General features: G+C 38.2%; 1 protein-coding gene across 5 annotated transcripts in view; it reads left to right on the top strand.

Annotated features, from left to right (window-relative positions):
• rims2a (regulating synaptic membrane exocytosis 2a) overlaps window positions 1-16608 on the top strand; it is a 145060-nt gene that overhangs the window by 62819 nt on the left and 65633 nt on the right. For 3 of the 5 annotated variants that reach the window (XM_026283480.1, XM_026283481.1, XM_026283478.1), the window contains 7 exons: window positions 1878-2698; window positions 8532-8725; window positions 12163-12282; window positions 14253-14352; window positions 14526-14649; window positions 15171-15217; window positions 15354-15466. In XM_026283480.1, coding sequence (XP_026139265.1) covers window positions 1878-2698; window positions 8532-8725; window positions 12163-12282; window positions 14253-14352; window positions 14526-14649; window positions 15171-15217; window positions 15354-15466 — 1519 coding nt within the window. Of the gene's footprint in view, window positions 1-1877; window positions 2699-8275; window positions 8344-8531; window positions 8726-12162; window positions 12283-14252; window positions 14353-14525; window positions 14650-15170; window positions 15218-15353; window positions 15467-16608 lie in introns of all 5 variants that reach the window. The other 2 variants (XM_026283482.1, XM_026283483.1) reach the window with 1 other exon arrangement.

The raw sequence follows: 16608 nt of genomic DNA, 5'->3' as shown, positions 1-16608 counted from the left end.
AGATAGGGGAGCAGTGGATGGCTCTACACTTTACCCTTCAATAAAGACACGTTTTTTTCTCCAGCATCTCTCTGGGCTTCCCATGAGCCAAAGCCTCTTATTCTCTCTGAAGATGAAACTCATATGCCAGGGACACTGGTCTCATTTGTCTTTTCCGACACATACAGCCGGCACTGTTGTAACCACATTAGCGGCAGGTTATTTTTGTAAAAACAACACGAGTTTTAAAATGAGATGTTGCTTGTTTTTAAAAAAGAAATTGCAGTGAGCAGTTAGATGTTGCTGCTTTGTCTGGAGTCAGATGACACGTTTACATTTGTAACAGGGTTTGGATGCTGTTTTTGAAAGATTGAATATTGTTAATAGCTTGAAGCCTATGTTATGACTTGTGGTTTTCTTAAAAGTGGATTAAACTTTTTTTTTTAATATTAGAAATTGTAGATCATTCATTTATTTATGCACAATGAGCCTAGAAATGTATAGGTCAGTTTAAACACAGACCCAACTCTGTGCATGTTCTGTACGACTTTCCATGAAACATGTTTTATATTACCGTTCCTCTTTTAATTCAAGTAGAAACCTTTTATTTATTTATTTTTTACGCTAATTAAAAAAAAATAGTTTGTGTTTATGTAAGTCTTGTATTATTCCAACTCAGTTTTTGCCATGAAGACAGCCTTAGATGCTGACATGGCAATACAAATAAACAACTACTAATGTTGGCCAGTTTTGATATTCTGGTAATCAAGGTTATTAAAATTAAAACCACATCACACTTGTTGACCCTAACCTTAAAAAAGGCTGGTTTTAGTGGAACTTGAAATAATAACTAAAACCGAAATAAAAATTAATATAAATAATAAGCCCATAAAGTCCACTCAGGAAAGTCTTGGAAGTACAGTTGGCAACATGTAATACAAGGATATGCAATGCTAGAGCTTTATGCAATGGTTTTTTATGTAAGCAAGGCTGATTCATCCAATCAATGACACTGGTTTAGGAATGGACAGTGTGAAACTCTTTTCCCCTACTATGGAAGTCAATGGCTACCAGCAACTGTTCCACCAAACATTAAAACCTAAAAATTCTTAATTACTCACAGTCATGTCGTTCTAAGCTGTAAATCCTTTGTTCATCTTTGGAACACAATTTAAGATATTTTTGATGAAATCCGAGAGCTTTCTGACCCTCAATAGGCAACAACGCAACCACCACATTCCAGGCCCAGAAAGGTAGTATTAAAATAGTACTTGGTTCAACCTTAATTTTATGAAGATATGAGAATGTGTGTTACTCTCACGAACATGTGGCGGAGAATGACACAGACGAGAAGAAATGGTTGAATAAAGTTATTAATTTAGTTTTCTTTACTCACAAATGTATAATTGTAGCTTCATAAAATTTACGGTTGAACCCCTGATGCCACATGGATTATTTTAACCATGTCCTTACTACCTTTATGTGCCTTGATCGAGGTAAGACCCTTGCTGTCTATGGAGGGTCAGAAAGCTCTCGGATTTCATAAAAAATATCCTAAATTGTGTTCCGAAGATAAATGAAAGTCTTACAGATTTTGAACGAAATGAGGGTGAGTAATTAATAACAGAATTTTCATTTTTGGGTGAACTACCCCTTTTAGGGTATGAAAATCAAATGTCAATGTTTATTTTTGGGTGAAGTACAGTATGAGCAGTTGGAAATGTTACACAAGATACCAGGATTTTGAATGACCCACGATTAACCATTTCAAGTGTGAAAAGCCCTAAGGTTGATTATATGTGTCGTTGTGTTCAGAAATATGCCTGCAATTCATATAGCAATGAAGTATTTCTCAGTGTTCATGGCTTTACTATTTTTTCTTTCTTTCTGACTGACAGGAAAAGAAGCCCATCAGCAACCAGGGATCCAAACCAAAAATACGACCAAAGGGAGGAGAAGGCGGAGCGTTCGCAGTATGCCCCAGGGGAGGGCGGCATGCCACGATCGCCGTCTGACTACGGGGCCGGAGACCGCCAGTGGCGGGGAGGCTACGGCCGCTCCTATGAGGACGCGGAGGTAGCACGGAGTGCGTACCGCGCTCAACGGGGCGGTTGGCACTCTCAGGAAGAGTATCCACCCGAACCCGGCTTCCTTCCCGATGGCCCACCCCTCAGCGAGCACGAGCTTCAGCGGCAGCGGCAGGAGGAGTACCAGAACCGCTACCGCAGTGACCCGAACCTGGCCCGCTACCCGGTCAAACCCCAACCTTACGAGGAACAGATGCGCATGCACGCTGAGGTTTCGCGATTCAGGCATGAACGGCGACACAGCGATGTCTCCCTGGCGTACACAGAGATGGAGGAGCCCTTGGGGCCCCTGCGGGGTCCCCCCTACTCACCGGGTCCCGGACACACCCACTGGAGGTCCAACCACAGTCCACCCAGCGTGGACTCCCTCCACAGGCAGCAGCACCTGGATCCTGTCTCGGCCGTAAGGAAGAGTAAACGAGAAAAGATGGAGAGCATGTTGCGGAACGACTCGCTCAGTTCTGACCAATCGGAGTCCGTCAGGCCGCCTCCACCCAAACCTCACAAGACCAAGAGGGGCGGCAAAATGAGGCAGGTGTCCCTGAGCAGCTCAGAGGAGGAACTGGCCACTACACCGGAGTACACCAGCTGTGAGGACGTGGAGATCGAGAGTGAGTCTGTGAGCGAAAAAGGTAACGCAGCTTTTTCATAATTGATATACTATGTACGTACACTACTATTCAAATGTTTGGGGTTGGTAAGATTTAAAAGTGTTTTTGAAAGAAGTCTTTTGTGCTCACAAAGGCTATGTTTATTTGATAAAAAATACAGTAAAGCAGTAATATTGTGTTTATATTTTTGAACTTTAAAAATCTATTTTAAATATTTTGAAATTAAATGTATTTCTGTGATGGCAAAGGCACATTTTCAGCAGCCATTACTCCAGATTTCAGTGTCACACAATCCTTCAGAAATCATGCAAATGTGCTAAAGAAACAATTATTATTATTATCAGTGTTGTTGCTGACAGTGTGGAAACTGATAATTTTTTTAAAGGATTTTTTTTAATAATTAGAAAGAACAACATTTGTTGTTAACGTTTGTAATTTCTTTTGTAACATTATTAGTATTTACTGTAACTTTTAATCTTCAATTTATGAAAAGCATTGCTGAATGAAAATATTAATAAAAAAAATACATTTTACTGACCCCATATGTTTGAACTGTAGTGAATGTTAATGCATTGAAGCTGTACTGCTATCAGTTTAAAGCTTTTGCTAATATTTTTATGGAACTTACTAGATTATGAATACTTTCAGAATAATATTTTTTATGTTGATAACCTCTAATTGATGCTGATGTTTCACAGTGTGCGTGTGTGAATGGCTTGTGTGTGTGTGTGTGTGTAGTCAGGGAGTGTGAGTAAAGACCTCTGGGTGTTTCTTTCAAAAGGAGTCATTGTGTGTGAATATTGATTATTTCATTGGTTGTTTAAAATAACTTGTTAATTATGCTCCAACAGAGGTGTTCATTTACAGTATGTATGACTTGTGTGAGTTGCTTTCTACTTCTGTATATATGTGTGTGTGTTGTGTTCTGTCGGTTGTCCTCCAATGACAGATATTGCTGGGTCTTGGCTCCCTCATATCAGATGTAATGGGCTGTGTTACATAACAGAGGAATAACGTGTAAAAAAAGAGAGAGACTGAGAGAGGAAAGAGAGAAAATGATAGAGAAGCAAGGAATAGAGATGATTTTGTAATCTGATAAATGTTGAGATAAATATTAATATTAAAGGTGCACTTATTTATCTAGTTTTAAACCCAAAGAAATTAGTATGGCAATGAGTATTAAGATCACATGACTAGTCGGATACTACTTTTTGTCACTTAAATGTCAGTAAACCCCCTATTATTACATTATTAGACAATTTTTTTTTTTTAAATGCACTTTAATGTATGTATATGTGCCTTTTGTTTGGCAGTTTCCTTTCATATAGCGATGCAGTTGTTATATCCATTCAACTCTTTTTGTTCTGAATTGTGGGCAAGAATAATGTAACATGCTTGGTGTAATGTATCCAAAAAGGCAAGATTAGAAAAAGGTTGATTGCACGTTTTACCTGGTACTGCAACGTATTGGACTATTTTATGACATGCATATGATATGCATTTTAGCATATTAGATTGTAAAGTTTTGAAGTTGCGTGATTGAGTCTGGATGATGGAGGCGGGATGGAGAACTGCAGTGAGAACAAATGCCCGAGCCACTTATATAAGCATCCCGAGGACAAAACCCAGCGTACAGCTCTACATTATTGATGTTCCGCTTTTCCAGGTTTCACAGCCACACTTATAACCAGAGGAGAGGAGTAACGCTCTCTCTGAAGGTCAGGTGGGTTTTAGGGAGGAGGGGAGAGCACATCAGGCCAGATAAGACTGCCTTTCCCGTCAGCTTTATCACACATGAGAGCCGAGCGCAGTGGAGATACGGCACAGGGATAGTAGCGTTTCTGCATGATAACAACCAGACAATCAGTCATTGTACTGGATTTCGTCATTGAGATATTAGTTCAGCTGATTTAAATACACACAGTTATGGTGTGCGTATATTTTGTTTGTTGTAATGTTAAAATACTCTCTTCTATTTCAGTGTAATGAGCTAGTTCAATAACCACAAGTAGGCTGATTGCCCTGAAAAGTGTAAACAGTGGTGCTTTCAAAACATTTTGTTTGTTTGTTTGATTGGCCAGGCATAGCAACAGTGGATCAGCCAATGGTGCGAATTTGAGGCGGAGCTACCCTTCTGTGTGACCAATAGCAGATGGACAGAGTAATTTTGGTTTAAAATTTGACTTGAAACAAACTATGCCTAACTGATGTGAATTATTATTGATTATATAATCCCCCCCCCCTCCATTTTCTAAGGCTTATCCCATTTCTACTGGTCTCCACTGAACTCATGTAAAAATACACTACTGTTCAAAAGTTTTTTTTTATTTTATTTGTTTGTTTATACTTTTATTTAGCAAGGATGCAGTAAATGTACAGTAAGGATATTTAGAATGTTAGAAAAATATTTTATTTCAATTAAATGCTGTCCTTCTGAGCTTTCTAATCACCAAAGGATCCTGTAAAACAAAATCTTAATCTTTCTACAAAAATAAGCAGCACAACTGTTTTCAACACTGATAAAAATAAATAATGTTTCTTGTGCAGCAAATCAGTCTATTAGAAAGATTTCTGAACAATCATGTGACATTGAAGACTGGAGTAATGTTGCTGAAAATTCAGCTTCGCCATCACAGGACTAAATTATATTTAAAAAAATATTAAACTAGAATTCAGGTATTGTAGTAATAGTTCACAATATTACGGGTTTTACTGTAATTTAAAAATGCAGCCTTGGCAAACAAAAAAAGCCTTCTTTTAAAAAGGACCTTTTGACCCCTTTTGAACAACACCTTTTGTACAGTAGTGTAAAATTTTATGATTATTGCTTATTCAGACATCTCACTTGATGCACTGTTTTGCATACTGTATAATATAGTATGAAAGTACGCATATTCAGAGGCAGTGAGAGCTGGTTTTGGAAAGTGCCACAATGATGCAACCTTCCAGTATAGTGTATTAAATTAGTTAGGAAAGAATTTTAACATTGGGGAAAACGCTTCTTTAAATAATCACTTTGGACATCTGATGTTTTTGGACACTTTTGGACTTGTTAAAGCGGACAAGCAGACAGTTTATATTTCAGTCTTTCTTATTGCAGGTTTTGACGTTATTGGTTTTGCCGTCTGACTGTCTGAGGATCAGATGTAATGAGGTGAAAGCAGGTTACCATGGCATCCGCTTGGCTGCAGGCCTGTGTTCGGATCGGGATAAGCCACTGTGATTGGCTCTCGGCTCGCTCTGCATTCAGACCTGCTCTCAAAGCAGCCGTAAAACCTTGTGCGATTCATGGCGAATTATGTAATGGACAAAACATTTGGGGTGGAGCTTTCCCCAATGACACATTACAGATATAATTACTGTCAACTATGCATTTGATTCATGTCTCCTGCTCTTTAAACTGTCAGCAGAAACACCCTGAAATGGGACGGCCTGCACTAAAGCTTTGTAAAAATGTTAATGTGCAGCAAGAGACCCTCGTGTGATTTAGTGTAGTGTTCTTTCTCTATTTGTTCTTCTCTCTATCGATCAGCAGATGTGCAGACAGAACTGGAGAAAAGGTTTGAAGGAATCGGTCAGGGTTACATTCATGTTTCAGTACTCTGTGTTCTTAGCAGACATTAGATCTAGAAATTAAATGTGCATCAATATATTACCCATCATTATACAGATTTACAGGATTAACAGGTTTATCTATCATGGGTGTAGAAAGAACTATAATATTTTATTAATGTTTTAATGAAATGAAAAAAAGTTTTTTTTTTGTGAATAATTATGACTAAATATTTTATATTAAATTATTTTATATTGTAATTATTTGCATAGTAACCATGGTTAAAATTGCACTTTTAAAATGAGCAAAACATAGCACATTAAAATTCATAATTATTAGACGTGTATATTTTTTTCACTAAAAATGTTGACAGTAGTGAAGTGGGTAGGGCATAGAGCATGCAAAAGAATGACATTCATTCATCGTGAATCTCCCATTTCCATGTCATGCCAAAGGGGAACCGATCAGATTGCATCTTCAGTTTTAGGCAATGCTGTCCTGTTTGGAACCTTCATGGAGACAAATATCAATATTAATTTTATGATTGCTCGCAATGTCACTGTCTGTGGTCTGTGTCTCTCCCTGTTCTCCTGTCCCCTTTACTTGTAGTAAAAACAGCATCAATAATTAATGATCCAATTAATAGTTTACACTGGGTTTTTATTGAGTTGTCAGAGTGATGGAGAACCGTGCGCTAGCGGCCTGGGAGCTGTGCTCAGGCCTGAATCAGCACTTCCCCCTTCTGCCGAGAACGTGAGAGCGAGAGAGAAATAGATCCCAGAACGTAGCTGCAAAGAAAGCTTCGCTTACGCTTTTACTAGAGAGAGAGAGAGAGAGAGAGAGAGAGAGAGAGAACACAGCAGTGCTCCAGGAGAATAGCGTGGTGATAGTGGACATTTGGGACACAAATAAGTGGAGTGTGAATGTGCACTGGAATAATTGTAGCTGCTGTTATTGTTTGGTCCCAGGTTAAGTGGGCCACTTTTGTCATTGAGATAAATGGAAAAACATGGCCTAATTCGATTACCTGGTTTCACCCAGTAGTTCACCCAAAACTGAACATTCTGTAATCATTTACTCGCCCTTATGTTCCAAACCTGTATGTATTTCTTTCTTCTGTAGAACACAAAAGAAGATATTTTGAAAAATGTTGGTAACCAGACAGTTGCTGGTAGCCATAGACTTCCATAGTATTTTTATCTATATTATGGAAGTCAATGGCTATACCAGCAACTGTTTGATTCCAAATTTGGTTCAAAATAACTTATTTTGTGTTTAACAGAAGAATGAAACTCATGCATGTTTGGAATAACATAAGGTGAGTAAACAATGACATCAGGTTCCGAATAGTCAAATGGGATAAAATACTTTTATTTAATTAATATATATATATATATATATATGCTTTATCCAATCAAGCCATACTGTATGTGATGGTATATTCGGACAACGTCATATTTGATCTGTCAAGCTCTTTGCTATATTTAATGGTTTTATATCTGATTATGATGTCATATCAGTTGGCGTCATATTTAAGGATGCCATTTCCAGTGCTATTTAGTGTTATACCAGATTATGTTACATCTCTCCAAACACAGGAACGCAGTTCAGAGATTTTAAACTGAAGCCAAGTCAGGCTGCTCCAACATTGTGTGTGTTTGTGTTTTCCTTCAAATTAAGCGTATTACAGCCCAGTCCCAATATCTTTTCAGATCTAATTAGTCAGACGTAGAAGATAGCAACTTCAGCCAAGTTTTTCCATTTGACCTCTTCTAGTTTTCTTCCAGTTAGCGTTTTCTTGCCGGAATTGTCATAGATAGCTGCATAAATACGGCTGTGAGCATAACAATCAGTGTTTAGTAAGTTTGAATGTAAGTATGATTGCGACTAACGCGTTTAACAGTATGACTGAGTGAATTTAGTGTCTCTTTTCCCCACGTCTATGTTTTCTTGTGTCCTCACAAACTACTTCTGCTGTCTGCTGTATGTGTGTGTGTTGTGACTGTGTGTGTGTGTGTGTGTGTGTGTGTGTGTGGCACTCGCAGGAGATTTGGATGGCCACTGGTGGGATCATACAACGTGGCATAGCAGCGATGCTTCCTCCATGTCTTTGGTGAGACATGCGGAGCCTAATGTCCCACCTCTTTCTCTCTCTTTCTCACTCTTCTCTCTCTCTCTCTCTCTCTCTCTCTCTGTCTCTCTCTCTCTCTCTGTCACTCTGTGTCATTTCATGGTTCTTTTGATTTATTTTCACTTCTGCATGTTTTTTTTTTTCTTTCTGTTTTTATCCCATGTCTGTAGGGGACAGTCAAAGGGGAAAAAGACAAACTTTTGAGCAGTCACACACCTTATCTGAGGGCCAAAAGAAAATGGTGCGCTTTGGGGGCCACTCTTTGGAAGAAGATGCTGAGTGGTGTGAACCCCAGGTTAAAGACTCGGGGGTTGATACATGCAGTAGCACTACCCTAAACGAGGAGCATAGCCATAGTGAGAAGGTACTGGGACCTCTCTAGCCTGCACTGGTTTGATTTCTATTGATCTTGTTTTGTTTACTTCATTTTGTTCCATTTTCACATGGTCTTTGTTTCGATGTCGCTAATATTAGGTCAGATCTTCTTTTTGAAAGTTACCGGGATAGTTCACCCCCAAACCACCCCGAAAAAAAAAAAAAATTGGTGTAGTTCCAAACCTATTTGACTTTATTTTTTCCTGGAGTGCAACAAGTGATATTTTTGAAGATATCCAAGTTGCTATTTTCCATAAAATAAAAACAGACAGTGACCAAGAGCTGTCAGTTTTTCTAAAAAGAAAATAAAAGTTTGACTTTTATGCAATATTTAATTATATGGAAAGAGCTTTATGGACATTCTCCTTTTGTGTTCTGTGGAAGAGCAAAGTTGAAAAATTTAGATTGAACTATCCCTTTTTTAAGTTGTAAAAATTTTTCCTGACTTTTACATTTCTGTTTTTCTGTGGCAGTAGCTGGGGAGCCTCTTGCTTGCTCTGTTATCATTTGCTTCTTAGCTGCAGCTGCCGTAGTTGACATACAGTAGCAGCGAATCACTCCACCATGTGACTGTGTGTTTTGTCATGGCACTTAGAGAATGTGGGTTCCCCCGTCAGCTGCATGCCCTCTCAGCCTCGTGTCTTATTGCTGTGTTAGTGGCCCTGTTAGCTGTGGTAGGGCCCCGGGCCCCAGACCCCTCACTGGTTCCCCCCTCTCCCACACACTCACGCTCCAGGAGACTCGCTCCGAAACACACACTCACTCGCTCAGAGACGGCCAGCTAGGATTCGTTTTGCCACAAAGTTTGTTTTTCTTTTTTCCCTTTCCACTGTCATATTCCTTTGCTCTCCATGTTATGGGTCACTGGTTTCCACTGTTTGTGTTCGTGAGCCTTTCCGTGCTGTTCTCCTCACTTTCAGTTTGAACATCATCTGTTTCTTCTTCCATTACTGTGGCTCGTGTTTGCTGGATGTGGTGCTGGGGTTCGGCTGTGGTGATGGAAGCGGGATCTGTCCGCCGGTGGGGGTTTTTCTCTGCATGTGATGGGTGCATGTCACTCCCTCAAGATCACACAAACTCTACACCACCTAGAGCCCAAAAATTATATTTATGAAGCATTTATGAATGCTCTGGATTCAGTACATGTTAAGCTCTCCTAACCTAATTTTGTAAAAATGGTAACATTCAAGAAATTCATACTTTTGTTCACCAAGGATGCATTAAATTGATGAAAAGTGACAATTAGGTCATTTAGAGCTTTCAAGATTTCTATTTAAAATAAACACTGTTCTTTCGAACTTTTCCGAAATCTCCCGGATGCTGAAAATTCAGCTTTGTCATAGGAATAAATACATGTTTATATATATTAATGCAGAAAATTTCCAGATGTGCTAATAAAGACTTATACAGTACAATTTACCAGAATTTTACCATTTCAGTCATTTTACTTAAATTTCCACAGTTAATTTAATGTGTTACTTGCCTTTTTTATTATTTGTAAAATTTGTTAGCAATTTCAGTGTAGTTAATTTCTAATAAATGCAGCCTTGGTGTGCATAAGAAACAAAAACATAAAAAATGACCAAAAACTGGTGAATGCTACAGTAAGTATAAATGACTTCCACATTAAATTTATGGGGCAAGGCATTACACCATTACCGTTTATAAAGTATAACCACTTTGAGCATTATATATGTAAAGTTATTGCAATGCGAAAGTCGTTCAGTTTTTTGGATTACAATATAAAACCTTTTTAGCAGTATTTGTTCAACATTTAAAGCTGCAGGCGGTAACTTTTGACGCTCTAGCGGTTGATAAACAGAACTGCTTGTGTCTTGCGGAAGAACATCGTAGCCGGAACTACTTTTGTTTATGTCTATGAAGAATCACAAAGGTACTGGGTTACTCCGCCGCGGTACCCCCGAAGCAATCTAAAATAGTCCGAATATAAACACTTTTTATAGGTGCACCCTTCAGGACAATCTAAAAACACGGTTTGGAAAATGGATTCATGGTGTACTCACTTATTATGTTCATTTTTCTACATTTTGAACACATACAAAGTTACGGGCCGCAGCTCTGATTGGTTGTTCTCAACGGGAGCGATGGATTTCTGCAAATGGCAATAGAACCACTGGGAGGAGCCAGAGGAGCTTGATTTTTTTCACAGATTATCTGTTTCATATTCTACTGTCAGGACATAATGACAGGTTTAACAAATATGTAAAAAATATATTTTTTACAGAAGTTACCTACTGCAGCTTTAAGGATTTTGTCAGATTTTTACATGACGCAAACTGTGGAATAATGCCAGTAACATGTAACAGAATTTAATTCATGTAGAAATGTCATCTCACCAATGAAAGGACAATTTAGACAACTTTATAGCTCAGAAAATAGCCAATGTGTATGAAATATAATCACTTGAGCAAGAATGCAAGCTTTACGATTTTGCTTTTAAACCATCTGGAATGCCTTGCCCCATAGACCTCCATTATATTTTTTTTCTACTGTAAGCATTTTGGTATTTTTTGTACCATCTGAAGGACGATTCAAAATTATTTTCTGTAAGTGACAGCATGTCATAGATGTTGTCCTTATAGCTTAACTTTTGAACCCAGATCACTAATATAAATCTGTTTGAGCGTTATTATAATAGAGCCATTAATTGAATTTAAACATATTTAACAATCTTAACTTGCAAAACATGCATTTTAAGACTAAGATTAATAGACATTTTAAAACCAAACTAAGAATTTTTAAGAATTTTCAAAAAAGAAAATTCTGTGATCATTTACTCATTTTTAAGAATTGACAGCGGGAGAAATTCAGCTTCAGTTTATTCCTCATGCTAAGCTATCATATCACTTCAGAAGACTTGGAATAAATTAAATTAAAATTAAATTTATGCTTTAGCAGACGCTTTTATCCAAAGCGACTTACAGTGCATTCAGGCTATCAATTTTTACATATCATGTGTTCCCGGGGAATCGAACCCCCAGCCTTGCGCTTGCTTGCTTGCTAGTGCAGTGCTCTACCAGTTGAGCTACAGGAACACAAGTACATAGTCGCTTGGATATGGACCACTTTGCACTCTAGTTTCCGGTTTGACCATATGACTCATCAGCAGACTGCTACTATTTTCAATCTACTTTTGTTGTATAGAAAACATCTCCTTACATGATTCACGGGAAGCAGACATGACATGAGTAAATGATGAGAGAATTTTCATTTTGGGAGAGCTAATCCCTTAAGCCTTGAAGAAACATGATTTGCTTTGTCCCAGATGTGTGGCTTGAAACACCTGCAATCACAAGCGAGTTTGTGTGATAAATCACAATGAAATCATCTCGGCCTTCCCCGCACCAGCACTGGCAGCTTTCTGTGTGTTCTGGAATGATGTTTGTTGTGGTTTTGACCTGACAGCACCCGGTCACATGGCAGCCCTCCAAAGATGGAGATCGACTGATCGGCAGAATCCTGCTCAACAAGCGCATGAAGGACGGCAGCGTTCCCCGCGACTCTGGAGCTCTTCTGGGACTGAAAGTGAGTCGCTTCTCCTTCCTGTCTGGGCATGATCTTTATATGATTTCACATATGGCTGTTTAGTTGTAGTAATGGCAGTAAGTCATTCCTGCTTTAGTAGTTCACTCAAAAAGGAAAATTTACAGAAATTTTCAAAGGTGTACTGTAGATGAGCTTGTTTCTTCATTGGAACAGATTTAGAGAAATGTAGCATCACATCACTTGCTCACCAGCAGACCCTCTGCAGTGAATGGGTGCCGTCAGAATGAAAGTCCAAACAGCTGATAAAAACATCCTAATAATCCACAAGTTATCCACTACACTTACCATCTTGCATGATTGTAAAAAAAAAAATAATAATAATGTACAATACAAGCCCTCTATCCATAATATTGCTTTCTCTGGTGAAATATTTGCCTCATCTGAATCAGGACAGAAATATGCACAAATCAAATACTGTTTACATGCAAAACAGCCCAAAGCAGCTCCAATCAAATATTATGATGTTCTCCAAATCTGTTGATTTGTGTCAGTGAAGACACAGACTCATCTTGGATGGCCTGAGAGTAGCTACATTTTTAAAGCTTTTTTTCCATGAACTATTCCTTTAATACAAATTATATTGATAACATTTATGTTAATTAATATAGTTTTTTTATAATTTCATACCATTTTTATAAAGCAGAAATATCCATTGTGGGTCTTCTAGAGAAATTAAACATGGCCATGGATTTTAAAGGGTTAATATCATAAAAGTCCATCATTTTTTTATTTTGACATAAAACTGAAGTAAATGTGAAGCATGTTCAAAACCCATTTTACTTCAGTAATCTGAGTAAAACAAATTTAGTGGGACTGTTCATTTTAAAAGTGGATTAAGTTATTTGAAAAATGATAAATTATGAACAAACATTTTATCACTTGCCATAATGAGCACTGATAAAATAAGGTCAGAAATATTCCATTAACATTAAAATTAATCTTAAGCTTCCAAAAGTTTTTTTTTTTTGGGGTCCCCAGAGAACATTTCAGTGATGTATTTTTCCACAATAAAGAACCTTTTGCGCAATCAGGGTTCTTTGAATGGTAAAAGTTCTTCACAGAACCATCAATGCCAATAAAAAACATTATTTTTAAGAGAGAATGCATATTACTTTTAACAAATGTTAACCGAGAAAGTATAAAGTTTAATAGTAATTTATTGTTGTCATTAAAAGAGCAAAAAAGAGCACTGGAAGTAAACAGAGCTGTGCACTTCCAGGGTTTAAAAGCAGAAATGCAAAGCTTGTATTTGTTGTTAAAGCACTTTCACATGGATTGTTCAGCGGAGTGGAGAGAAACAGAGAATCGTTACTGATAACAAACTTTCTGAATGGCTGACTGTGTGTCAGCTCAGTGCTACCGTGTGCATTATATTCGTTACCAGCAGCAGTTTGTCAAACACACACACACACACACACACATACTCACAATCGCCCTCGGCTCCATTCCACTCATTATGTAAAGCCATCTTTATCCAGGAGGCAGCTCGTAATCTTCTTTGTATGTTTGCATTGGGCTGCCATTAGTGGGGATTTGATTTGTATGATGCTCACAGAGCGATTGGTCACGTGGTTTATGGAACAGACCTCCAGGCCTTTTCAAACAGTCGTTTCTTTCAAAAGCATGGACAGAAATAACATGCACACCCTCGAAAGTCCATTTTTATTGTTCAGTGTAAACTTGTGCAGTTTATTTTGCAACCGATTATTCTTTCTGAACTCTAGGTCCTCAACAAAATCGGACATGAATAAAAAAGCCAAGAACTATTAAATATGTTTGATTTTTGTAGCTTATTTTAACATGAAGCCCAATGGTCGTGATACCTACAATGCCAGTGAAATTTCATTGCCATTTCTTGGGAGAAATGTTGGCACAACAGCAAAAACGAATATGTTGTAGTTTCAGCATGACTAGTTCATTTTCTAAACATTTTACTTTGTCTTTTACAGGTGGTTGGAGGAAAGATGACAGAGTCCAGGCGACTTTGTGCGTTCATCACCAAAGTAAGGAAAGGGAGTTTAGCGGATACAGTTGGGCATCTCAGACCAGGTACATGCTATGTTTCAGTATTTCATATACTACCATTCAGCAGTTTGGGGTTGGCACATTTTTTTTCAAAGGCTTTGGAAAGAAAACAGAATTGGCCCAATTTATTTCATGGTAGTCTGACAGTTTGTTGAGTGTTTGATAACAGAGTTTTAAGTGATTTTCTTGTTTCATAGGTGACCAAGTCCTTGAGTGGAACGGCCGAAAGTTACAAGGAGCCACATTTAAAGAAGTTTACAATATCATTTTAGAATCAAAGCCAGAGCCTCAGGTGGAACTAGTGGTCTCACGACCCATTGGGTACGGCGTCCTCTACAGCGTTCTTCAGTGTAACGTGAAATAACATTTACAAATATTCAGTTACTGTGAATACAAAAGATCCAACAGATGCCTCTAATATAGTAGATTATGCGGATACTGTTAAAAAAGACAAACTTCAAACCTCCTTTTTAATTGAAAAGAAAATATGAAATATAATTGCAAACTTGACATATGGCTTCTGATGAATAACGACAAAGTCATGCAATGTTTTATTGGGTTCATAACATTAATAGTGGACCCCAGGACAAAAAATATTAAAAATGTCTGATTTGAACCTTTAGAGTACTTGCTGGCTCAGATGAACAAGCAAACAAAACTGCTGCCCTCAGTTTAGCCCTCCTAATCACCCTAATTGTAATTGTAAAGAGCGAATGACCAAGTGAACTCTCTTTAGATTGTGAATTTGGGCTGCTGCCACAAACTTCACATCAAGACTAATGTGGCGCTCAGGGTCAGTGAAGCACATGTCATTGATTTTCTCTGTGCCCCTGTCATTGCAGCGATATCCCCAGGATACCAGAAAGCACACACGCACAACTGGAGTCCAGTGAGTACATATTCTCAGTCTAGCGTGTATAAACGATGAGATTCTGTGAGACATTAATGAGACATTTGCAGCAGCTCTTTGAAAGAATCTCTTATTAATTTGGAGCTGTTCTATTTCATGCTGAATCTCTTCTAAGGTTCGAGTTCATTTGAGTCTCAGAAGATGGAGCGCCCCTCCATATCCGTCACGTCTCCCATGAGCCCCGGAGTGCTGCGGGATGCCCCTCAGTACTTATCGGGACAGCTTACAGTAAGTAAACACATCTTTGCAGGGGATAGAAAGTGTTTTGATCAGTATGTGTTTGGATGAAGAGTAGCAATAAGTTTCCCAAAAGCTTGTGGAATCAACCCACATTTCCATAATTCATAAAATACATAGATAAAGTGAAGTGACATGACATGTGGCCAAGAATGGTGACCCATACTTGGAATTAGTATGGGATCCATACTAGCACTATCCCGGGGAGCAGTTGTGGTACTGAAGGTGGGTGAGAGCGCTGTACATTCATTCGCCCCACTGACAATCCCTGCAGGTATGAGCCTTGAACCCACAACCTTTGGGTTACAAATCCAACTTTCAAACCATGAGGCCACGTCTTCCCCCCAAAAAGCATTGCTTACACATATAATTTGCATACCATGTGCTTTAATTTGGTGTACTAACATTAACAAAACTTCCTATCTTCATCAAGAAGCAAAAATGGTTAAGAAAATCTGAAATTCTTTGACTTTTCCATTTCATTTCACTTAAATGGCTTTGAACAGCGATGAGGCATTGGATCAGTAATCAGCAGGAGCTGCATAGTCTCCTCAAACCTGATCAGGTTACAGTCAGGCCTCATGTAGCCCATTATGTGTGTGTGTAAAGATACCCAGGATGCTTGTAGAACATGACGAACTCTGGTGTAAAGTGCACAAGCTGCTTGATTTAAGCAAAACAAATGAAGTGTGGGTTATTCCCTAGATGAAAAAATCAATGAATTCCACGAATGGTGGACCAAAATGGGATTTTGCAGTGGATAATACTGTTATCTAGAAAGCAGGGGTGGCTAATGATAGAGGATATATGTATAGATAGATGGATGGATGGATGGATGGGTAGTTTTGGGTCAAAACCACTAATCTGAATGGTGTATTATTTATATTAATAAAAAAAAATGTTTTCTCATATTCTTGTTCTGTATCTCTCCAAATTTGATCATTTCTAACACTATATGGTGTGTATGTGTTTGTTTGTGTGTTAAATAAAAATTTTGTCACTTTGTATTTTGCTGAGCGGGAGATTCAATGTAAACAGCCATGTTGTCCATGAAGAGATGACCCAAAGCCACTTTTTAAAAGAAAAGACATGACATGTCTGTCTGTCTAAAACGATTCGATTTTTTTTTCATG

Source organism: Carassius auratus, chromosome 16, assembly GCF_003368295.1.
Source record: "Carassius auratus strain Wakin chromosome 16, ASM336829v1, whole genome shotgun sequence".
NCBI lineage: Eukaryota > Metazoa > Chordata > Actinopteri > Cypriniformes > Cyprinidae > Carassius > Carassius auratus.
Note: the sequence above shows the minus strand (reverse complement) of the source record. Positions and strands in the feature narration are given on the sequence as shown.